The 22,335-nt window shown below is 49.2% G+C and overlaps 11 protein-coding genes across 11 annotated transcripts; 2 read left to right on the top strand and 9 right to left on the bottom strand.

Moving 5' to 3' along the window:
- Nucleotides 1-1,634: 1,634 nt before the first annotated feature.
- On the bottom strand, nucleotides 1,635-2,727 carry DFJ58DRAFT_40722 (uncharacterized protein). The gene is made up of 3 exons (XM_041380250.1): nucleotides 2,421-2,727; nucleotides 2,109-2,371; nucleotides 1,635-2,042 (listed from the first exon to the last, which is right to left on the bottom strand). Exons 1-3 carry the CDS (start codon nucleotides 2,599-2,601, stop codon nucleotides 1,902-1,904), a joined length of 585 nt encoding a protein of 194 aa, XP_041248722.1. The 5' UTR covers nucleotides 2,602-2,727; the 3' UTR covers nucleotides 1,635-1,901.
- Nucleotides 2,728-2,982: 255 nt separating this feature from the next.
- On the bottom strand, nucleotides 2,983-3,657 carry DFJ58DRAFT_653127 (uncharacterized protein; the record flags this gene model as incomplete). Its single annotated transcript, XM_041381721.1, has 4 exons — nucleotides 2,983-3,052; nucleotides 3,109-3,175; nucleotides 3,243-3,355; nucleotides 3,461-3,657. Coding segments are annotated over 4 exons (447 nt in total), but the record flags the coding sequence as incomplete, so codon positions are not given.
- DFJ58DRAFT_764795 (uncharacterized protein) lies at nucleotides 3,316-4,704 on the bottom strand. Its single transcript, XM_041388711.1, has 6 exons — nucleotides 4,561-4,704; nucleotides 4,213-4,495; nucleotides 4,017-4,153; nucleotides 3,483-3,937; nucleotides 3,413-3,423; nucleotides 3,316-3,363 (listed from the first exon to the last, which is right to left on the bottom strand). Exons 2-4 carry the CDS (start codon nucleotides 4,352-4,354, stop codon nucleotides 3,734-3,736), a joined length of 483 nt encoding a protein of 160 aa, XP_041248720.1. The 5' UTR covers nucleotides 4,355-4,495; nucleotides 4,561-4,704; the 3' UTR covers nucleotides 3,316-3,363; nucleotides 3,413-3,423; nucleotides 3,483-3,733.
- A 996-nt stretch (nucleotides 4,705-5,700) lies between these two features.
- DFJ58DRAFT_40910 (uncharacterized protein) lies at nucleotides 5,701-7,752 on the bottom strand. The gene is made up of 7 exons (XM_041380257.1): nucleotides 7,229-7,752; nucleotides 6,628-7,177; nucleotides 6,555-6,571; nucleotides 6,391-6,508; nucleotides 6,271-6,337; nucleotides 5,764-6,213; nucleotides 5,701-5,707 (listed from the first exon to the last, which is right to left on the bottom strand). Exons 1-6 carry the CDS (start codon nucleotides 7,622-7,624, stop codon nucleotides 6,150-6,152), a joined length of 1,212 nt encoding a protein of 403 aa, XP_041248719.1. The 5' UTR covers nucleotides 7,625-7,752; the 3' UTR covers nucleotides 5,701-5,707; nucleotides 5,764-6,149.
- Nucleotides 7,753-7,867: 115 nt separating this feature from the next.
- On the bottom strand, nucleotides 7,868-8,930 carry DFJ58DRAFT_40716 (uncharacterized protein). Its single transcript, XM_041380249.1, has 4 exons — nucleotides 8,574-8,930; nucleotides 8,504-8,514; nucleotides 8,205-8,454; nucleotides 7,868-8,147 (listed from the first exon to the last, which is right to left on the bottom strand). Exons 1-4 carry the CDS (start codon nucleotides 8,713-8,715, stop codon nucleotides 8,095-8,097), a joined length of 456 nt encoding a protein of 151 aa, XP_041248718.1. The 5' UTR covers nucleotides 8,716-8,930; the 3' UTR covers nucleotides 7,868-8,094.
- Nucleotides 8,931-11,231: 2,301 nt separating this feature from the next.
- Nucleotides 11,232-11,955, bottom strand: DFJ58DRAFT_764762 (uncharacterized protein). The gene is made up of 2 exons (XM_041388710.1): nucleotides 11,545-11,955; nucleotides 11,232-11,479 (listed from the first exon to the last, which is right to left on the bottom strand). The coding sequence occupies exons 1-2, from the start codon at nucleotides 11,702-11,704 to the stop codon at nucleotides 11,460-11,462; spliced, it is 180 nt and encodes a 59-aa protein (XP_041248717.1). The 5' UTR covers nucleotides 11,705-11,955; the 3' UTR covers nucleotides 11,232-11,459.
- A 596-nt stretch (nucleotides 11,956-12,551) lies between these two features.
- DFJ58DRAFT_764758 (uncharacterized protein) lies at nucleotides 12,552-14,214 on the bottom strand. The gene is made up of 7 exons (XM_041388709.1): nucleotides 13,734-14,214; nucleotides 13,543-13,682; nucleotides 13,256-13,488; nucleotides 13,180-13,190; nucleotides 13,017-13,134; nucleotides 12,897-12,963; nucleotides 12,552-12,839 (listed from the first exon to the last, which is right to left on the bottom strand). Exons 1-7 carry the CDS (start codon nucleotides 14,121-14,123, stop codon nucleotides 12,776-12,778), a joined length of 1,023 nt encoding a protein of 340 aa, XP_041248716.1. The 5' UTR covers nucleotides 14,124-14,214; the 3' UTR covers nucleotides 12,552-12,775.
- DFJ58DRAFT_764754 (DUF1771-domain-containing protein) lies at nucleotides 14,147-15,484 on the bottom strand. The gene is made up of 6 exons (XM_041388708.1): nucleotides 15,178-15,484; nucleotides 14,897-15,113; nucleotides 14,829-14,839; nucleotides 14,646-14,766; nucleotides 14,523-14,589; nucleotides 14,147-14,469 (listed from the first exon to the last, which is right to left on the bottom strand). The coding sequence occupies exons 1-6, from the start codon at nucleotides 15,349-15,351 to the stop codon at nucleotides 14,406-14,408; spliced, it is 654 nt and encodes a 217-aa protein (XP_041248715.1). The 5' UTR covers nucleotides 15,352-15,484; the 3' UTR covers nucleotides 14,147-14,405.
- A 140-nt stretch (nucleotides 15,485-15,624) lies between these two features.
- DFJ58DRAFT_653334 (ornithine decarboxylase antizyme-domain-containing protein) lies at nucleotides 15,625-16,633 on the bottom strand (the record flags this gene model as incomplete). The annotated part of the gene is made up of 4 exons (XM_041381736.1): nucleotides 15,625-15,811; nucleotides 15,861-16,299; nucleotides 16,391-16,524; nucleotides 16,545-16,633. The coding sequence occupies 4 exons, from the start codon at nucleotides 16,631-16,633 to the stop codon at nucleotides 15,625-15,627; spliced, it is 849 nt and encodes a 282-aa protein (XP_041248714.1).
- Nucleotides 16,634-17,024: 391 nt separating this feature from the next.
- Nucleotides 17,025-18,351, top strand: DFJ58DRAFT_764749 (ribosomal protein S5, N-terminal domain-containing protein). Its single transcript, XM_041388707.1, has 4 exons — nucleotides 17,025-17,073; nucleotides 17,249-17,379; nucleotides 17,434-17,980; nucleotides 18,031-18,351. The coding sequence occupies exons 2-4, from the start codon at nucleotides 17,270-17,272 to the stop codon at nucleotides 18,148-18,150; spliced, it is 777 nt and encodes a 258-aa protein (XP_041248713.1). The 5' UTR covers nucleotides 17,025-17,073; nucleotides 17,249-17,269; the 3' UTR covers nucleotides 18,151-18,351.
- Nucleotides 18,352-18,916: 565 nt separating this feature from the next.
- On the top strand, nucleotides 18,917-21,903 carry DFJ58DRAFT_40609 (uncharacterized protein). The gene is made up of 4 exons (XM_041380241.1): nucleotides 18,917-19,164; nucleotides 19,222-19,509; nucleotides 19,569-21,647; nucleotides 21,702-21,903. The coding sequence occupies exons 2-3, from the start codon at nucleotides 19,262-19,264 to the stop codon at nucleotides 21,466-21,468; spliced, it is 2,148 nt and encodes a 715-aa protein (XP_041248712.1). The 5' UTR covers nucleotides 18,917-19,164; nucleotides 19,222-19,261; the 3' UTR covers nucleotides 21,469-21,647; nucleotides 21,702-21,903.
- The last annotated feature ends 432 nt before the right edge of the window (nucleotides 21,904-22,335 follow it).

Below are 22,335 nucleotides of genomic sequence, written 5' to 3'. Positions count from 1 at the left end.
TTCACCGGTGTTCACAAGAGATAAGGAGCCCATGCAATATACGTCATTAATATTGCAATTATAGACGGATATAAATTTAAAATGACCCTGCTACTGTGAAACATAACATGAGAAATATCATTTGTTGATAAATGGAGACTCGTGAAATGCCGTCCGTGTCGGTTGAAACCTTGCTTGACATATTCATTGCAGCGGCGTGATCTAGCAATCGCCTTGGTACAATATTAGCGTGTCTCGTTTAGATCGATACTTTGTTGATCAGTAAGTCAAGCACTGCAAGCAGCGAAATTGGTCACTGAAGGTGCGCAACTCAGTTGCTAAGTAACTAAATCATTGCGCTTACCTGTGTTATTTCTTAATAATCTCCCTGTGGACTAACGCTTTTTGTTGGAGACTCCAGTGAGATCTTTTGCTTTTAACCGGGACCAGTAGTCATGACTGGTGGTGTACCACGGAAGTTGCCGGTAAGTTAGGAACGCGACGAATTTCAGGGTGCTAGAAACCTTGACAATGACAAGCAGGGTAATAGCGGCGGAGCTAATGAGTTGAGAAATCCTAGAATGGCATAATCAATTAGTGGGATTCACTGGGGAGGTATTGTGCGAACCTTGTTGAGCATTCTTGTCTTCCCTGGTTATTTTGGTCATCCAAGGCTTTCATGCTTCAACCGGACCTATAAACCTAAGTGCCTAGAAGGAAGCAGGAAGCCGGAGGATTTAGTTGTCGAGTGCGAAGAGCATCTGGCGAGAATCGCCGAGCAACTAGGTTGCCGGGGTGGCTTTGCTGATAACATTGGACGTCCGTGATAGTGGGTTGGGGCACAAGAATGTGAGACAACGGTGTTAGACGAGGCAGTGCCTTCTCCCGCTGATGGGACGTTGCGTTCCAGGCATTCGAAGAAGCAATGTGTGATGATCCTCGGAAAATTACACACTTTGACCTCGTGTTACGAAGACGTCCACAATCAGGATCCAACAGAGACAAAATCGGCGTAGCGAAATGTACAAGGAACGGCTCAAGCGCTCATTCTTGATATGGAAGCATTCTCCATGTTGTTACGAGGTAGTGGGAGTACTTGGTGCAGTTGTTGCATCAAGGTGATGAGCACGCAATACCAACGGAATATGGTAATAAACTGGAAGTATACTAATAAATATTAATTAACGACATAAAACCTGTTGTGATACGAATTCAAGACTTACATCGTTTAGATCTAAGAGCCCGTGTTGGAAAGTCCAGCGCGTTATGGTCGATCGACGCGTAAGAGTTGAGATGTCTTCTAGCGATCTAGAGGTGTCACCGCCTGCTGCTAGTTTGCTCCCACCTACAGTGTATGTACGACATTGGATATGCCACACTGTCACCATCTAGATCCATTGACTGCTTTGCCCGTCCCCCCAGCACACATGCGTTGTGAACCGTGATGCACTCGCAAATTTCTTAATGTCCAAAACAACGAAACCGTCACCTTTGTGTTCGTCAGAACTTCCCAAATCCAGGACGGCCTCTATCTCTTGCATGACTAATGAATATGCTCGGTGTTGTTGTCCGAGGACCTCTGTGCGACCTGCAGTTTGTCCTCATTCCTATCGCATTCGACTATCTGCTCAACCCTAATCAAAATATTGGCGTACGTAGTGGGCACCAAGGAACAAATGTACTACCCTGCCCTGTCCTTGTACGTTTGAACGGGGTTGACAGACTGGTTACAAGTCGTACAACTGGGCACGACGCATAGACTGTCGAGAACCAATAAGTACATGTGCGCAGGAGGCACCCGTCGTACACCATGTCAATGGCCATCGATCAGAGGAGTGGTGAAACGGAGGTTGGTGCAATAGTTAATGCCTGCCGCGAAGATCGTGACCTCCCTGGCTGCATTTAAGGCCGCCTTCTGGTCATCAATCTTCATGGTCTGCAGTAAGAGCGCCATCTTCATTCCCTGACTTTTTACTTTGATAGGATGGTCGTCTATGACTTGTCATTTCTGCAATAGCCTGCTGGCGAGTCCAACTAGTCTGTGCGACAAATGCAGCTAGAGTCTAGAACAAATTGATGATGGGTCGCCGTGAATCAGTTCGGGTAAGAACCGTTGTAAGAACACTTACCAGCAATACAGCACCCATGATCACTCTCTCTTTCCACCGCTCATCACTAGCCGTATCGTCGAAATGAGGACGGCGCACCCTAGCCGACCATCGTATCGGATCTACTTGGTGAGTAGCTTCGACCGGTTCGCCAGAGGAAGATGCTTTTCCTCGAAGCATGTCGTACGCTCTAGAAATAGCTTGAAATCGTGCCTGCGACTCCTCGGGGGGATAATGACGAGCGACAGCCGAGTCCGGGTGGTAAATTCGGACAAGTTCATAATCTGCTTTGTGTTAGGACATACGAGGGCAGTGGTATAAGATGACACGTGCATCTCCGTTTCACATCCTCCTGGTTTGCACCTCGCGGCAAATGGAAGATCTGGTGTGGCTGAGGGTTTGTTTGTGTTGGATAGGGATAGGGATTGGCACTTTTGGACGCATACGAACGAGAGTTTTGCAGTGAGGTAAAGAGGGTGCACACTCGAGAACGAAAAATGGGCATTTGCTGCATCAGTGCGGAGTCCGAGTAGGTGTCGGAAGATTGAATAATATGTGCTCAGTGCTGGCTGGCCAGCCAACGTGTCTGCCTTTAGCCGGAGTGAACCATCAGGCGGTTCCTTTGCTTTTGTATGTACAGCAATTTGTACAAGCCGTCTTTGTGGCTTTAATATTAGTCTCTCCTAGTCCCGTTCCGATCCGGTCGAATCAGTGGCTTTTGAGACTAGTCAGACTACCGTGCTTGCACTTCACTACATCGTTATACACTACACCAAAACACTTCTTATAGTATCGTACACACTCGAGTATGAAAAGGGGAAGGATAACACACAAAAAAGTACGTACGCGTGTGGTGGGGCACATACATGGGGATCGCAAAAAATTGCCGTTCAAGTTAGCTGGAATTAAGACTCACAATAAGGCGGCCATCATTGTGAGGATCCACTTCAACACCCAGGCCCAAACTGCACGACATCTACAATGAGAACCAACTTATGGGGTACATTCGCGATGGACATACCTTCTCCCATATTCTTGGATTTCAGGTTTGATCCTAGGGATGTTATTTTCGGAGTGATTTCCCCTTCCTGAGCAGTTTTGCAATCAATGAGAAACCTGTGTCTGAAGTTGAGCGTGCGATGGATGATGTCTTACCTACGATCACATAAAGTGGCGATTCTCCACTGTCCCGAGCCCTTCGAACAGCGTTGCTGAAGTACGACTTGGCTTCTGAGACAAAGAGTCCGTGGAGTTCAACTGTGTCGGGCCTGAGTCCCTGGGAAAAGCGTCGGATAATGGCGTGTTTCATAAGAAGAACAACAAACTTGATTATTCTCTAGATGAGGCTGGTGGTAAGTTGGCAAATCCTGCACACTCCGTTCATCAGTCTCATACCTTGAAATATCTTCGTGCTGGCTGCCTCATCTAAGCGCTCCATGTTGGCTTTGTGCGCCTCACCATCCAGGGAAAGCTGTCTAGCAAGTGCTCCATTGTGACAAGCGAACGCTTCGCGGCTCCGGTCGAAACATTCTTCCATGAGATTCCCTTCATTTCTGGCTTTGAGACGAAGAGAATGGGCATCTTCGTGGGGGTCAATCACAATGGGTGCCACAACAACTTCTGGTGCTCTTATAGCTAACTCGGGTCTAGAAAAACGACGTGATCGCTGTGTCGAAGAGGTGAGTAGACAGCAATGCCAGATAAAGTATGTTAGGACAGACACGAGGGATGTGACTTCGGACAGGCTCGGTCACCGGATCAACATCAAAAGATGTGGGGAGCGTGGGTTGTGCAGGTAATCGTGCGCTCGGTTGGCGATCAGGCTGATAGGGTGTGTGCTGCGAAGGTGACTGATGGGCGGAAGGGGATTGAGAATATTTCGAAGAGGTGAGTAGACAGCACTGCCAGATGGACCTTGCTAAGACAGACCTGAGTGATGTGACTTCGGACGGGCTTGGTCACCGAAGGAACATCAGGAGATACGGGGGGCGTGGGTTGTGCAGGGAATCGTACGCTCGGTTGGCGATTAGGTGTTTCATAAGAAAAACAACAAACTTGATTATTCTCTAGATGAGGCTGGAGGTAAGTTGGCGAATCCTACACGCTCTGTCCACCAGTCTCATACCTTGAAATATCTTCGTGCTGGCTGCCTTATTTAAGCGCTCCATGTTGTCTCTGTGCGTCTCGCCCCTCAGGGAAAGCTGTTGAGCGAGCTCTGGATTGTTGCCATCGAACGCTTCGCGGCTCTGCTTGAAACATCCTTCCATGCGACTGCGTTCATTTCTGGCTTTGAGACGAAGAGAATGGGCATCTTCGTGGGGGTCAATCACAATGGGCGTCACAACAACCTCTGGTGCTCTTGTATTTAATTCGGGTCCAGAAATATGACGCGATCGCTGTGTCGAAGAAGTGAGTAGACAGCAATTCTCGATGGAGTATGCTACGACAGACCCGAGGGATGCGACTTCGGACAGGCTCGATCACAGGAGCAACATCAGGGGATATGGGGAGCGCGGGTTGTGCAGGGAATCGTACGCTCGGTTGGCGATCAGGCTGATAGGGTGTGTGCTGCGAAGATGACTGATGGGCGGAAGGGGGTTGAGAATATTTCGAAGAGGTGAGTAGACAGCACTGTCAGATGGATCATGCTAAGACAGACCTGAGGGATGTGACTTCGTATGGGCTCGGTCACTGAAGGAACATCAGGAGATACGGGGTGCGTGGGTTCTGCAGGGAATCGTACGCTCGGTTGGCTATTAGGTCGATAGGGCGTGTACTGCGAAGGTGACTGATGAGCGGAAGGAGATTGAGAATGTTCGGCCACTGGGCGCGGTGGCGGGTACAGGTGGCGAGTTTTTCTTTGCTGCTGTGAGCGGGTGAGTTCATATGATCTTTGATGCTGCGAGTGAGCACTTTCGTATGGTAAATCAGATAGTGAATATGAAGCCGAGGATGGTATCGGCGGTGGCGGCGGAGACTCTCTCCTGCTGGAGAATATGGAGATTACTTTCCATAGCAACGAAGTCGAGCCCTTGAATAGGGCCACGAGGGCTGATAATACAGAGGGGATGAACTTCTGCATGATGCAGTGGGGGATGGAAACGAACCAAGGGCCTTATCGATGGTTAGACTCGAGTAGCACAACGAGCGCTAGTGACGCCCGCATCTTTTTTTCCAAATGAAAATAACGTTACATATGCTGGAATCAAGGGAGAACCCTGACCAAAGCGCCATCCCGCACGGACGACCTATCAGAAGTTATGTCACAGTGGTATGCATGGAAATGGATACATGATGCATGTGCATGATCTGTCATTGATTAACCGATCGCACACACATCAATGTTCTGATCAGAGGCGAGCGCGTATAGCTGGTCCAGGATGTGCTCACAGTACTAGTACATTGAATCAGAAGGCCTGCGTTCTGTGGCCTACATCGGAAGAATATTCTTCCTTTGATAAATAGTTTAGCTAAGAGCGGGAAGTTAATACAGTAGGTCCATTGACAAGCCATAAGTATACGCGTACCGTCTTATCAAGTCAGCTCTAGGGCCGCTATGATTTTAGCGAGATGGACCCAGATGACAATTCTGATCTGAGTGTAAGTCTTTGCCACATTGTCTGTATACTTGATTGGTATGAATTCTGTACCAGACTCATATATCACGTATACGTACCGACAACCAAAGTGGATGTGAATCCCCATAGTGACTGCGGAACTATATGGCTTCTTTGGCGTAGGATCCGTACAGATCCAATTCACATGACTAGAGTGAGTCCCCGAGCTTCAGAACCAGGTTCATCACTAGCATGTAGATAGCGCACCGTCATGCAGTCATGGTGCGCATGGGCTCTGCTAGAAGCACATATAGGCTCTGAATTGTACAAGCGCTAGGGTAAGTATGTACATAAGTAATCAACGAATCAATACACCAATTAAATGCTTGAATAAGTATCCTACACACTTTGGTATGTAAAGAGGAGGTGCATCTGCATCACCAATGAGCAAGTACTTTACATGCAACGCACATGGAGATTACAAGAAAACTGGCATTCAGTGGGTTCAGCTAAAGCTCACAATAAGGCGGCCATCATTGCGAGGGTCCACTATAATCGACAATCCCAGACTGCACGACATCCATGATGAGAAAGATCTACAAAGATGCATACTGTGATGTGCGTACCTTTCCCCGTGGGCCTGAATTGCAGGTCTGATCCTCGGGATGTTGTTATCGCAGTGATTTCCCTTTCCTGAGAAGTTTCACTGTTGCTGAGCAAAGCTGAGAGGTATCATCATGTCTTACCTACGATCACACAGAGTGATGATTCTTCACGATCCCGAGCTTTTTGAACAGCGATGGCGAAATAGGACAGGGCTTCCGCGACGTAGAGTCCGTGGAGATCTACTTCATTTCTGCGGTTCTGAAAAAGGTCAGACTGCGTTGCCCTTGAAAGGAACTCAACAAACTTCAAGTTGGTTATTCTCTGTACGAGGCAGGAGTCCGAGTAAGCTTCCTGAATCCTGCATATTGATTTCGTACTACCTTGGAATATCTTTGCGCTGGCTTCCTTGTTAAGGAGCATCATGTTTACCCTGTGTGCCTTACCCCTCCAGGTAAGCTCTTTGGCACGTTGTTGCTCACTCCTAGCTTTCGCTTCTTTCCTCTCCTTCAAGCATTTCCTCATCTGACTTCCCTCCTGCATGGCCTTGAGACGAAGAGCCTTTGGGTCTTCGTGGGGGTCAATTACTACACGCGCTACAGGTACCTCCGGCACTCTTGCAACAGGACGTTCACAAGGGTCATTCACTACGGGCACTACAGGTATCTGCGGTGCTCTTGCAGCAGGACGTTCACCGGGGTCAATCACCATGGGCACCACAGGTACCGGCGGCGCTCTTGCAGCAAGACGTTCACCGGGGTCAATCGCTATGGGCACTACAGGTACCTGCGGCGCTCTTGCAACAGGACGATCGATCACTGTGGGCACTACAGGTACCTGCGGCGCTCTTGCAGCAAGAAATTCACGAGGGTCAATCGCTATGGGCACTACAGGTACCAGCGGCGCTCTTGTAGCAGGACGACTTGGCTGCTATGTGTCGAAGAGGTGAGGAAACAGCAGATGTAACGTACTGGGACAAACCTGAGGGGTGTAACAGACAGGCTTGGGCACCGAAGCATCACGAGATAAAAGGGGAGTGGTAGCTAGTGGGGGGTATTGTATGCTCGGCAGGCGATGAGGTTGATGCGGCGAAGGCTGCGAACTCGGAGGCTGCGAATTTGAAGGCGCTTGAAGTGTAGAATATCTTGAAGGGGTCTCGGGATATCGGATTGCTGGACGCAGTGGCGAGAGCTGGCGATGCAGTGGCTGGTGGTATGACCCTTGCTGCGAGATAATAGGCACATAGGGTGAATCTGATGGTGAACATACACCCAAGGAAGGTGGCTGCGGTGGCGGGGAGTCATCGATGAAGGTAAAGACTAGAGCTATTAGAGCCACAAGGGCCGTTAGTCCACAGACGATGTATAACGTCTCCATGATGATGTGGAAGACAGAGACAACAAAGGCCCTGTTATGATAGTTGAGAACCAGCTGGAACCCTGACCGTCAAAGCGCCGCCTCATGTCAATAGGCTCATGAGCGGGTATACCATCCGAAGTAGATCGGCTCCCAACAGGGTGGGAAACACAAGCCCCTGAATGCATCAAATCACATTAAGTGGCAAAGACCTCAGTCTCTCCTAGTCCGCGTTCCGATCCAGTCGAATTAGTAAATCGAAGCTTTTGAGATTAGTCAGACTACCATGCTTGCACCTCACTACATTGTTACACACTACACCAAAACCAGTCTCCTGTAGACAGAACAAAATGAAGCACACCAAAACACTTCTTATAGTATCGTACACACTCGAGTATGAAAAGGGGAAGGATAACACACAAAAAAGCACGTACGCGTGGGTACATAGGGATCGCAAAAAAATTGCCGTTCAAGTTAGCTGGGATCAAGACTCACAACAAGGCAACCATGATTGAAAGGATCCACTTCAACGTCCAGACCCAAACTGCATGACATCTACGATGAGAACCAACTTATGGGGGTACATTCGCGATGCACATACCTTTGTCCATATTCTTGGATTGCAGGTTTGATCCTGGCAACGTTATTTTCGGAGTGATTTCCCCTTCCTGTTTTGCAATCAATGAGAAACCTGTTTCTGAAGTTGAGTGTGCGATGGATAGTGTCTTACCTACGATCACATGAAGTGACAATTCTCCACAGTCCTGAGCCCTTCGAACGGCGTTGCCGAAGTACATCTTGGCTTCTAAGACAAAGAGTCCATGGAGATCAACTGTGTCGGGCATGAGTCCCTGAGGAAAGCGTCGGACAGTAGCGTGTGTCATAAGAAGAAGAACAAACTTGATTATTCTCTAGATAAGGCTGTAGGTAAGTTGGCGAATCTTGCACACTCTGTCCATCAGTCTCATACCTTGAAATATCTTCGTGCTGGCTGCCTTATCTAAGCGCGCCATGTTGGCTTTGTGAGCCTCACCCTTCAGGGAAAGCTGTTTAGCGAGCGCTCCCTCGTTACGAGCGAACGCTTCGCGGCTCTGCTTGAAACATTCTCCCATGCGACTCCCTTCATTTCTAGCTTTGAGACGAAGAGAATCGGTATCTTCGTGGGGGTCAATCACACTGGGCGTCACAACGACCCCTGGTGCTCTTGTAGCTAATTCGGGTCCAGAAGAATGACGTGATCGCTGTGTCAAAGAAGTGAGTAGACAGCACCGCCAGATGGATTATGCTAAGACAGACTTGTACAGGCTCAGTCACCGGAGCGACATCAGGAGTGCGTTGTGCAGGGATTCGTATGCTCTGTTGGCGATAAGGCTGAGAGGGTGTGTACTGAAAACGCAATTGATGGGGGAAGGGGATTGAGAGTATTTCGAAGACGTGAGTAAATAGCACTGGCAGATGAATCATGCTAAGACAAACCTGAGGGATGTGACTTCGGACAGGCTCGGTCACAGGAGCAACACTAGGAGATCCGGAGGGCGTGCGTTGTGCAGGGATTCGTACGCTCTGTTGGCGATCAGGCTGAGAGGGTGTGTACTGCAAACACGATCGATGGGGGAAGGAATTGAGTGTATTTCGAAGAGGTGAGTAAACAGCACTGGCGGATGGATCATACTTAGACAAACCTGAGGTATGTGACTTCGGACAGGCTCGGTCAGCGGAGCAACATCAGGAGATAAGGGGTGCGTGCGTTGTGCAGGGATTCGTATGCTATGATGGCGATAAGGCTGAGAGGGTGTGTGCTGCGAAGGGGATTGATGGACGGGAGGGGATTGAGAGTATTCGGCCGCTGGACGCGGTGGCGGGTAAGTTGATCTTTGCGACTGCGAGCAGGTGTGTTCATATGATCTTTGATGCTGCGAGTGAGCACTTTCGTCTACGTATGATGAATCAGATGGTGAACGTAAAGCCACGGAATGTTTTGGCAGTAACGGGGACTCTCTCCTGCCAGAGAATATGGATACTAATTTCTGTAGCAACCAAGCTGGACACTTCCATAGGACCTCGAGGACTGATAGTAGTACAGAAGGGATGGACATCTGCGCAATGCGGTGGTGGAGACGAATCAAAGGCCTTATCAATAATTAGCCTCGAGTAGCACAACGAGCGCTACGCCCACATGTAGTATATTCCACGATGAAGGTAACATTACATATGGATGAATCAAGGGAGAACCCTTGATCAGGCTGACCAAAGCGCCATCCCATGCGAACGGCCTATCAGAAGTTATGTCACGGCGGTATGCATGAAAATGGACACATTATCATTGATCGATAGATCGCACACACATCAACGTTCTGATCAGAGGCGATGGCGTGGCTAGATGTGCCCACAGTAGATTGAATCAGAACGCCTGCGTTCTGTGGGGCTACATCGGAAGAACATTCTGGCTTTTGACTAATAGTTTAGCTAATAAGCGGGGAAGGTATATATCAGGTCCATTGACAAGCCATAAGTATACGTACCGCCTCATCAAGTCCTCTTTGATATTAGCAAGATGGACCCGGATCATACTTCTGATCTAAGTGTCCTTTGCCCCAATACCTGTATGATATCCTTGATTATTGTGAATTCTGTACCATACTCATATATCACGTACCAACAGTCAATCGGATCTGTGAATCCCCACAGTGACTGCGGAGCTTCCTTGATAGTTTTATCCGAGTATGATATAGCTTCTTTGGCGTAGAATCCGTGGAGATCCAATTCACCTGGTTGTCCATCCTGTTCGCATTAGTAAATATCATGGAGGGAGCCCTCAAGTCTAGATCTCAGGAACCATGCTTCATCATGGTGCGTTCATGCTGCTTGCCCTTCTCTAAGTTCCTTCAAGTTAGCTACTAGCGCACCGTGGCGCCGTCACGGCGCGTATGGGCCTCGTTGCTCTGCTTAGAAGTATATAGACTCTACGCTTGTGCAAGTGGGGTAAGGAGCATGTGCATTCGAGAGTGCTAGTGAGAATTGGGACTCGCTACCGGCATGGGTGTTCAGTTAGGTTTGACTCAGATTACGGTATGTGCTGGCCAGCAGGGTGCGGCAGTGGTGCGGCATGTCTGTCCGCTCAGGACAGCTGCTTACATAACATTTTCATAGCAATAAATAAGAGGACACGCAGTGCCATGCACCACCTCAGAGGTAATTTACAGAAGTATACATAGTAGTTCTACACTATCTCGCATACCCGGTACACTATCATGACAAATATATTCCGGGGCCAGCACTAGCTAGACATGGAAGTGTGTCGAGAAGTAAAAAGCCCAACAACGTCCAAATTAGGTAGCGGGCTCTGCCGCACGCCGTGGGCCATGGCCATACACAGGGTATTTGCATCAGTACTGCGGCAAGTACTTTACACGAGTTGTAAGGCACATGGAGATCACAAGAAAACTGGCATTCAGTGGGTTCACTTAATACTCACAATAAGGCGGCCATCATTGCGAGGGTCCACTTCAATCGACAATCCCAATCTGCATGACACCCATGATGAGAAAAACCTGCAAAGACGCATACTGCGATGTGCGTACCTTTTCCCGTGAGCCAGGATTGCAGGTTTGATCTTCGGGGTGTTGTCATCGCAGTGCTTTCCCTTTCCTGAGCAGTTTCGCCGTCGCTGAGCAAAGCTGAAAGGTGTCATCATGTCTTACCTACGATCACACAAAGTGACGGTTCCTCGCGGTCCCGAGCACCTTGAACAGAGGTGTCGAAATAGGACAGGGCTTCCGAGACGTAGAGTCCGTGGAGATCGACTCCATTTCTGCGGTTCTGAAAAAGGTCAGACGGCGCTGCTCTTGAAAGGAACTCAACAAACTTGATTATTCTCTGTACGAGGCAGGAGTTCGAGTAAGCTTCCCGAATCCTGTATATTCCCTTTATTGATTTCGTACCTTGGAATATCTTCGCGCTGGCTTCCTTGTCGAGGAGAATCATGTTTACCCTATGTGCCTTACCCCTCTTGTTAAGCTCTTTGGCGCGCTGTTGTTCATTCCTAGCTTTCGCTCCTTTCCTCTCCTTCAAGCATTTCCTCATCTGACTTCCCTCCTGCATGGCCTTGAGACGAAGAGACTTGGGATCTTCGTGGGGGTCAATTACTACACGCGCTACGGGTACCTCTGGCGCTCTGGTAGCAGGACGCTCATGGGGACAATCACTACGGGCACTACAGGTGCCTGCGCTCTTGCAACAGGACGTTCACGGGGGTCAATCACTACGGGCACTACAGGCACCTGCGCTCTTGCAACAGGACCTCCACGGGGGTCAACCACCACGGACACCACAGGTACCTGCGGCGCTCTTGCAACAGGACGTTCATGGGGGTCGATCACTGCAGGCACTATAGGTACCTGCGACGCTCTTGCAGCAAAGAGTCGTGCGCTTGGTTGGCGATGAGGCTGATAGGGTGTGTGCCGCGAAGGTGGTTGATGGGCGGAAGGGGGTTGAGAGTATTTGGCCGCTGGATGCGGTGGTGGGTACGGGTGGTAAGTTGATTTTTGCTGCTGCGAGTAAGCACCTTCGTATGGTGAATCAGATAATGAACGACAAGCCGAGGATGGTATCGGCGGGGGCGACGGGGACTTTTTACTGCCAAAGAATATGGAGATTACTTTACATAGTAACCAATTTGGGCCCTTCAATAGGGCCTCGAGGGCCGATGACACAGAGGGGATGAACTTCTGCATGATGCAGTGGGGGATGGAGACGAATCAAATGCCTTATCGATAGTTAGATTCGAGTAGCACAACGAGCGCTACGCCCACATTTATATTCCACGATGAACTTCAGAATCCTGACCAAAGCGCCATCCCACGCAGACCGCCCATCAGAAGTTATGTCACAGCAGTATGCACGAAAATGGATACTATCGGTTAACCGTCGTCCGCTCAAAGTGCCAGAGTTGTGCCAGAGTATGTACTATGCATATGCTTACACCAGTAAATTAGTAGTGAACTTGAACTACACTACGTGACATCAATTGAGATTGAATACTTGAATAAGTACAGCTATATCGTACATACTTTTTGGTATGTAAAGCGGAGCTCGAGGGCATTTTCATCAGCACAGAACAAGTATTTTACACGAGTTGCAAGGAGATCGCAAGAAAATTGGCGTTCAGTGGGTTCACTTAAAACTCACAATAAGGCAGCCATCATTGCGAGGGTCCACTTCAATCAACAATCCCAAACTGCACGATATCTATGGTGAGAAAAACCTACAAAGAAGCGTGCCACGAAGTGCGTACCTTTCCCCATGAGCCTGGATTGCAGGTTTGATTTTTGGGGTGTTGTTATCGGAGTGATTTCCCTTTCCTGAGCAGTTTCACCGTCGCTGAGCAAAGCTGAAAGGTGTCGTCATGTCTTACCTACGATCACACGAAGTGACGATTCTTTACGGTCAAAAGCTTTTTGAACAGCGATGTCGAAATAGGACCGAGCCTCTGAGACGTAGAGTCCGTGGAGATCCACTTCATTTCTGCGGTTCTGAAAAAGGTTAGATAGCGCTACCTTGAAAAGAGCACAACAAACTTGGTTATTCTCTGTACAAGGCAGGAGTCCGAGTAAGCTTCCTAAATCCTGCACGTTCCTTTAATTGATTTCGTACCTTGGAATATCTTCGCGCTGGCTTCCTTGTTGAGGAGCACCATGTTTACCCTGTGTGCCTCACCCCTCTCGTTAAGCTCTTTAGTGCGCTGTTGTTCATTCCTAGCTTTCGCTTCATTCCTCTCCTTGAAGCATTTCCCCATCTGATCTCCCTCCTGTATGGCCTTGAGACGAAGAGACTTGGGGTCTTCATAAGGGTCAATTACCACACTCGCTACAGGTATCCCCGGCGCTCTTGCAGCAGGACGTTCATGAGAGTCAATCACTACGGGCACTACAGGTACCTACGGTGCTCTTGCAACAGGACGTTCACGGGGGTCAATCACTACGGGCCCTACATGTACCTGTGGCGCTCTTGCAGCAGGACGTTCACGGGGGCCAATCGCTATAGGCACTACAGGCGCTCTTGTAGCAGGACGGCTTGACTGCTACAAGTTGAAGAGGTGAGTAAACAGCAAATGTAACATGCTAGGACAAACCTGAGGGGTATAACAGACGGGCTTTGGCACCGAAGCATCACGAGATAAAAGGGGAGTGGTGGCTAGTGGGGGGTATTGTGCGCTCGGCAAGCGATCAGGCTGATACGGCGAAGGCTGCGAACTCGAAGCCGCTTGAAGTGTAGAATATCTTGAAGGGGTCTGAGGATATCGGATTGCTGGACGCGGCGGTGGCGGGAGCTGGCGATGCGGTGGTTGGTGGTATGTCCCTTGCTGCGATCGGATAATAGGCACGTAGGGTGAATCTGATGGTGAACATACACCCAATGATGGTGGCTGCGGTGGCGGGGACTTATCGATGAAGGTAAATCCTAAAGCTACTAGAGCCACGACCGTTAGTCCACCCAGGATGTATAACGTGTCCGAGTCCATGATGAGACAGAGACTAGTAAGGACCTGTTGTGATAGTTGAGATTTGAGAACTTGTGGGAACCCTGACCGTCAAAGCGCCGCCTCACGTCAACCTCGTGTTTACAGCATTGAAGGTTATGTAAAAGTGGTATACATGGAAATAGATACAATACATCAATATCATGTCTGTGTTCCGCAGAATCGCAGATGAATGGGGGCGAGTGTTAACCTATTGCGGCCGCAGTACATCGGATAAGATCCGTCGGGTAATTCAGTGTTCACAAAAGGAATCACACTGGATGATCAAGCAAGCTGCACGATCAGAACACCTGCATTCTGTGGATCCACCTCAACAGGAAGATTGAGCCTTTGACAAAAAGTTTAGCTAATATGCAGAGAGGACCCACGAGCCATACGTACTGTTTCATCAAGTCCTCTAGGGCAGGTTTGATTTTAGCGACCTGGCCATTGGAGTGCAAGCCTTTACCTGTATCCTCGATGTATGAGTTCTGTACCATAGTCAAAGCTCAATATATCACGTACCAACAATGAGGCGGATCTCTGGGTCCCCCCGCTGTCGAGCCTCCTTGATAGCTTTATCCGAGTATAATATGGCCTCCTTGACGTACAGTCCGTGCAGATCTAATTCGCCCGGCTTGCGCTCCTGCAATGTTATAGAAGTATCAGAAACTGGTCGAGCTCAATGATCGCTAGCATATGACAAACCGAATTGTTCTCTGTACGGTGCCAATGTCAAACTTCAAGCCAAACTGACGCCAAATAACTCAGCATACCTCGGAATTTCCATGCACTGGCCTCCGCATTCAGTGCTTCCATGGTACGTTCGTGTTTTTTGCCCTTCTCTGAGAGTTCCTTAGCTAGCGCACCCTCGCGGCGAGAATACGCCTCGTGGCTTTGCTGGAAGCATTTAGCCATAGCGTCTCCTTCCTGGTTTGCTTTAGCGCGAAGGGACGTGTAGTGTTCATCCTGTTGATTGGCTTGGTTCTGGTCCTATAGGACAAACGAACTGTTAATTTTTACGACACGTGAACCACTCGCAGCTCACTGAGCTTACTTGGTATCTTAAACGATCATGTTGGGAAGTACTAGGCCAAGCGCCTGGAAGAGGAGATAGTGGCTCCTGTGGTTGTGGTGGTCTCTGTACACCAGTAGGCTTTTCGCCTTCTGGCTGAGACGACTCTCCGCAAAATGCTTTGACGATGGAGAAAAGAAAGTCGAGCAACCCCATGTTATGATAATGAAACGAAGAAAAAACGTTGTTTACGATAGGCCCAATGGGTCAACTTGACCCAGGGTTCTATAATAAGCTTCAGGCGCCTCAAAGGCAAATCAGCCCAGTCCTTCTCAGATCATAATATGTGACAGGCCAGCTATGCCAGCGTATAATCGAACAGCCATAAAGCAGTCATTTGATTGCATACAATAATCAAGAAACAAATTGGTCCTGTATCATGCCCACTCCTACCACATAAGGTTGGTTCACATTCCCTTGACCGTCCACCTAAATCTCCACACCGATGAGGATGTACGCAGGATCAACCTGGAATGGTGGTTTAGTAACAACGCTTCCCCCGACGTACATGAGTGAATGTAAAAGTTCGCTCAGACCGTGGGAAACCTTGTTGAATGCAATTATTAAAGCCGAGCACTGGAGTTGTTCGTCGGCCAAATCGAGGAGAGCCACAATGCTACAGTGGTCATGTAAGCACCGACGTTAAATTCTAAAAAGCAACACACCTTTCGCGAAGAGATACCGCCTGGGCGTTCTTGCCATCGACGTAAAGTGTCTTGGTCTTTCCAGGGAGTTCGAGTACCACACCATCGAAAGAAACACCCATGTTTGGGGCGGCAACGATAACGCTCTTAGCATAAGGCAAAAGGCTCAATCCGTCACGAGGAAAGATGGCCAAAAGAAGATCCAAAGCATCTTTTGAATGCTTGGTAATTATACCAGTGGCACAGTTGTCTTCATCGTCATCCGGTGTCAAAGGCGGGGTGGCAATGTCGTAGGGTGAGTCTGCTCTAATAGGAATGTCGCGAGGCGGAACTGCAGATGAATAAGGCGAGTACGGTGGGTGCATAAGTGAATCATTGGATGTGTTGGAAGACGATGAGTAATGCGAGAAAGAAGAGGAAATTGAAGACGCCGGACTGCCTGTCACACAGTCTGACGACCCTCTGTCAGGAGGGCATTTAGCGTTAGGGATGTCAAACGCGCCACTGAAAAAGTCTCAGTGCTTGAGATTAATAATGACGACACCAATGACTTACCCCGGGTCCACCAGAGAACGTAGTAGAGTAGTAGTACATGTCGTCGGTGCCCTGCATGTGGCAGACGGCAAGTACACTAGGAGTAATGTCAGCAGAGAAAGCCCCATCCCCAACGGCTTGACAGCCGTTGCTGAATACCAGAATCAGCACAAAGCCAAGCGCGAGAGAGGGTGAAGAGCATACGCGGGGCAAATACTAAATTGCTGTTTCAAAAAACTGGACTTGGATATATTCGACATGTTCTGCCAACTTGACTGGGGTTAGAAAACTGTTACGTAGTTGAGAGGGAATGCTAAATGTCAGGGCTTGACTTGAGGCTTGGAAAGCAAAGAGTTGGAGGCGTGGGATGAAACCAGGCTCGTATTTATCATCAGCACTGCTTCGCCACTCCACAACCCCCCCGGTCACTCGGTAATAGTATCCCGCAGGTTGCAAGCACCTGAAGTGCATCTCACTAATTAAGCCATCTTGACGAAACTGGACTACGAAGATCATGTCCTCATGGTGTTTTTGAGCTGGAATTGTGTGATAAGAACGTGTTGCACTTGCAGTGCAAATGAGACGTGTCAGGGGGGGTTATATTACCGCTTCAGGGCAGGGCTTTTGCCGCTGCATTGAAGGACACACAGCGGTGACACTACCATCGACAGCGAGCCCAACACCGCCGAACCTTCGAGACGTGAGTTCAATCCCATACCCTTGCACACAGCTGAGTATCCAGACGGTTCTGCATGGCGGACGTCAAGTAATCGTATTTCGGATGGATGCATCGATACACTTGTCGGATGTACCTCATACATATCTACTTCTCTTGACTTCGATCGTTTCTTAAGTGCTAACCATCATCTGCACAGTAAAATTCCGGCACACAAATAATGGCTGACGCAGCACGCGGACGTGGTGGATTCGGACGTGGAAGAGGCGACCGAGGCAGAGGTCGTCGCGGTCCCCGCAGAGGAGGCCGCAAGGATGAGGAAAAGGAGTGGTCCGTATTCATCATTCTCTACTTGCGCTCGGCCTATAACGTATGGTCTCACAGGGCTCCCGTTACCAAACTCGGCCGTCTCGTGAAAGACGGTAAAATCAAATCTATGGAAGAAATCTACCTCTTCTCCCTTCCCGTCAAGGAATACCAGATCGTCGACTTCTTCCTGCCAAAACTCAAGGACGAGGTTATGAAGATCATGCCTGTGCAGAAGCAGACCCGTGCCGGTCAGCGTACCCGCTTCAAGGCCTTCGTTGCTATCGGTGACTCTGACGGACATGTCGGATTGGGTGTGAAGTGCGCGAAAGAAGTTGCAACTGCCATCCGGGGCGCTATCATCCTTGCTAAACTCTCCGTCATTCCCGTGCGAAGAGGTTACTGGGGCGCAGCCCTTGGTGAGCCCCACACTGTGCCATCAAAGGTCAGCGGAAAGGTCGGCTCCGTTATGTGCCGACTGATCCCTGCGCCTCGTGGTACTGGTATCGTCGCTGCTCCTGCGTCAAAGCGTCTGCTTCAGCTTGCTGGTGTTGAGGATTGCTACACGCAGTCGAAGGGCTCGACTGCAACGATGGGCAATTTCTTGAAGGCCACATTTGCTGCTGTATGTATATTCCAGCTTTTTTCATTGTGTTGCGCTTACATCTATTCTAGATTACGAAAACTTACTCATTCCTCACTCCTGACCTATGGCGCGAGATTCCTGTATCAAAAGTGCCTTATGACGAGCACAGTGCTCACCTACAGCTTACAGCTGGCAAGAAAGGGTACTAGATGTAGGGTTAGCACGGTTTCTGTCATGTATCTCTGAAAATTCATATGCCCATGCATGTTTCAATGAACGTACACCGGTGATCGATTGATCGGTGCCGGTGATCGATGATGCATATGTACATGACCGGTCAACGCACTTTCGCAGGTTGGCTGATTATATAATTTAAAAAAATTCCTTAATAGAATTCATCATGATTGTCATCCGTGTGTTTGGCTTACCATCATCTGGGTCTGTGCTTGGTATTTAGGGATGCGGCAGGTGTGACCTGCACCAGTACTGCTCTACTTGATGCTCTATTTCATGAGGTTGAACTTCGAGCAGCAGCAGGCAGCAGGACTCCGACATTCGCAGTGCGAACTTCGGATGATCGAAGGCAACCTCAACCCGTCCTTGTCCCCGATCAACATGATTCACGCAACGACCAAGCAGTGTCCCTGAGAGTTGTCCAGTTTCAGCCACTGAATGACGATCATTAAAGGCTCAGTGATCGTCGCACCGTGAGGACGACCACTGAGTGACTAGCTAATTTTGTATTTGTTCCTCATCCTTACTGGGCCAGTACAGTGCAGTGGTGATAATATTTTTTGGCAGTGATTACTTATCAGCGCTCAGCCTCCGAACGAGAATAGGCAGGCTCTGGCAGGTCAAATTCTTTATTTTCCGAACCACGGCGCTGGCACGGCGGGATCAGTAGAGAAAGATCTGATATAAAGTATGTCCTCAAAGTTCAGACGGTGCCCCTAGTCTCCTTTGTCCGTTGGGACTTGCGCTCGTCTGATTGGATTGAAGACGCTAGACGGTTGCTTGACGGCACGGCATTTGATTGGATTCCAATCACCCCTGAAATTCGGTGCGCCAACAGAACCGATTTGTTTCAAAGGCCACAGGTTCAAACGTTCATGTCTTCCTGCAGTACACAAGATACAAGTCTCTGTCGCGGCCCAACATATTTCTATCGTAGTCCTGGTCAAATCCCGTGCTAAACCAGCCTGCTCGTACGTTCTGTTGACTATGTGAGTGTTCCCAATTGGTAGCGTTGGAATCTTCCCTAATGATTGCGATAATTAAAGCTGAACAACACCACTCTATCATCAACCCTTCTCGTCTGGCATGTCGCCGACTAATTTTGTTATTCAATCGATGCAGGGGGATCCCTACTCCAGACCGTCCCGGCGAGTTTCGCGTTCGCATTCCTATGATCAACCTCCTTCAAACAGCCACACCATTGTGTCACGACGCCAAGGCTCTTCATCCTTCTCCATCCATGCTCGCTTACCCTCGGATGCATCACGTACATCGCGGTTGTCTGACTACCCTGTCTCTTCAGTACCGACTCTCTCTCCTACATCGACTTACAGGTTCGTACATTCCAGATGGCCTTGTATTCAAACGCTGAAATCGCTTTGTATATTCGCAGCACGTTGTCTTGGTCTGGAAGCTCTCACACCCAAGAACCACTATCACCCATAACTCCCGAACTCTTTTACTCGCCGTCGCCCACTATCACATCTCCTGAGGTGACGCCTATAACCGCGTTTCTTTCCGAATTCTATGAGCCAGATTCAAAGTCGGGCAGCGGCACCCATACGTTGATCCGCTTATCTCGAGACGATCCTCAACGACTTGATCTCTTCGGAGAGAAAGACGGAAAGGGTATGAGAAACGCAATGCTCACAGAATCTCCAGCTAGTTGCGTGGCTGATGAGGCCAGTCCGCCTCTTCCAGATGAAATACACCTGACAGAGACTCCAACACCAATATCATTGAGCGCGGCAAGCTGTGCGCCATTGAAGCATGGTTCAGAGCATACGCCTGACGTTCGCAAGTCTCGTCGTTTTGGTCGCGACTTTGGAGAGCCTAGTCGGTCAAAGGAGCTCATTTATGACGAATTTCCCACATATCTTGCAAAGGACTTGCCGGTGACACGTTTGTCCTCCTCTCCCCCATCTCCGCTGAGTCACGACCTCCTACCCCCACCTTCACGTTCAGAAGTCTGCAACCTTTTCTCAGAGGACGAAACTACTGCTGTTAGGGAATTTCTAAGGGCGTGGGGTTCGAACAAGAGGGTGAAGGAGTCTCCATCGAAACTGCAGATGGATGAAGATGAAGCCCCAGGCGCCCAGAGCGATGATGATTACTCATGGGAGGCGGCAGAAGAAGCTGAGGACGGTGTTGGAGATTCCGCGTCTTGCAGTATGCTTCTTCACGAAGTTAGCCAGATGGTGGGCATCCCGTTTGAAAGATCGACGGTGGAAGGCCAGTCCTCGATCGCATCCACACCTCCTGGGCCCGATACGCTGGGTCATTTGATCCAGGATAGTCATGAAAGCTCACAAATCCTGGTTCTACCTTCGTCTTATCAGTCTGCTGCGCTCGTCAGGAGTCCCAGTGTTCTCCCAGACGATGCCAATGTGTACGACGGGGCTCCGTCAGATTCCTGTCAGCGTGTAGATCAGCCTCTTGACGTCGTACCTCAACATTCAGTAACCTCCGGTTCAGTCATGGGAAGCAATGCTTCCATACGTGAAGATCAGGTTGATGCGGTCGCTGCCATGTCGATGGATGTGCCTGTCATCTTAGCAACTACTTCAAATGAAGCCTATTCAGTGGATCCCTGCGATTTGGTTCTGCACCGACAGCTAAGTCTTCGCAGGGCCAGATCTACCGATAGCAACCTGAGGCGCCGCGGACAGATCTTCAATGTGGAGAAACAAGTCATGCATGCTGCGTCTGGTGGCGCAGTTGATTTATACACGTCCTATGTACCCACGAGAGATCCGCCGCCGCTTCCACCTCTGCCAGCTCCCTCGGTGAGACCTGTCTCGGCACTCGACAGGCTTGAGACTAGCCTGTCAAGGCTCAAGGCGCACAATTCGCATCAGCGGAAGTCCAGTGAGGTAGCAAAAGCTAACACACCTTCGGAAGACAGAAGACCCTCTCCATTCACTACCCGACGAGAGCGCAAGCACCAGTCCAACGTCACCGCTCGTCTTCCGGACTCTCGATCTGGACACGGACGCCACTTCTCAAGCCCCATGACCGACCTGGCACCGCATCAGGATCGTCGTAAGGCGCCCCAGGCTGAAACTGGTCCCGTCAGTGCGCGCCTACAGGAGCGCGCTGCCAAGTTATTTCCGTACCCGCAGAACCAAGAGTCGACTATAAGATCTTTCATGGAGATGGATGTGGTGCCTCCCCCGCCCCCTGCCCCTCGTCGGACATCGAGATTAGGGAGAGTCGCTGCTAGATTGAGCCAGGGTATAACGAATTGGGGAAGGAATATCACTGGATCTAGATGCGTCAAGGAATCTTCGTAGGGCTCGGTGTTAAACTGGTACGCAGCCAATGTGTTGTGTATTATCTTGATTTGTACTACATCGTATCGCAAGATCTGGTAGCTATATATCGATATCGTTTTTTGTAACGTTCATGACTAAATCACAATTCTACCAGCTTTTCGCGGCCACCCGCTATTGGAATTTGATGTTCAAAAAAGGTAACTGAACGAGGAGCAGACTCCAGTGTTAAGCCTGATGTTGTTAATTTGAAGTTCCCCCCACACCCATCCTCCTTCTGGATGCAAAGCAGCGACAACATATGATGTCTTCGATGAAGTGGAATATTGCAACAAATTACAATGACCTGTGTGCCGAATCCCGACGGACGTGATTAGTTTCATGGTCTGCTAGTATTGGGTGTCCGGGAGGCGCACGCTAGTATAATATTGCCCCGTCAACTGTCATTATCGCATCGTAAGCTTCCTGGCGTGTCTTGTGTCCATCGAATTAAACGCAAACTAGTCTTGGCAAATGACCGTCTGCTAATCCTACATGATTATACTGTAGACATGACCCAGTCTCTAATAGCCAAGTGGCACTAGTAAGTGTGACAAGACATCAATCTATTGCAGAATCGAAATCTGCTCGACAACCTTTTTTCTTTTACCATACCTTAAACATTCACTCATGGATGGGATCCTTTGAATTCAACGTCTATGTTAAGTAGTCAGATTAGTCATAGCCAACTGGCACCAGAACAGATCAGAAATTCAGAAATATGGTCTCTTGTGATGATCATGGGACGGATTCGAAACCTGCTGACAATAGTTCTTCGGAAAGTCCATCTCAACTTGGGAAGTCTATTTATCTTGGACTGCGCAGGTTTGAAACCTGGTGAGGACGATT

Source organism: Suillus subalutaceus (assembly GCF_016647625.1).
Source record: "Suillus subalutaceus strain FC151 chromosome Unknown DFJ58scaffold_11, whole genome shotgun sequence".
Taxonomy (NCBI): Eukaryota; Fungi; Basidiomycota; class Agaricomycetes; order Boletales; family Suillaceae; genus Suillus; species Suillus subalutaceus.
Note: the sequence above shows the minus strand (reverse complement) of the source record. Positions and strands in the feature narration are given on the sequence as shown.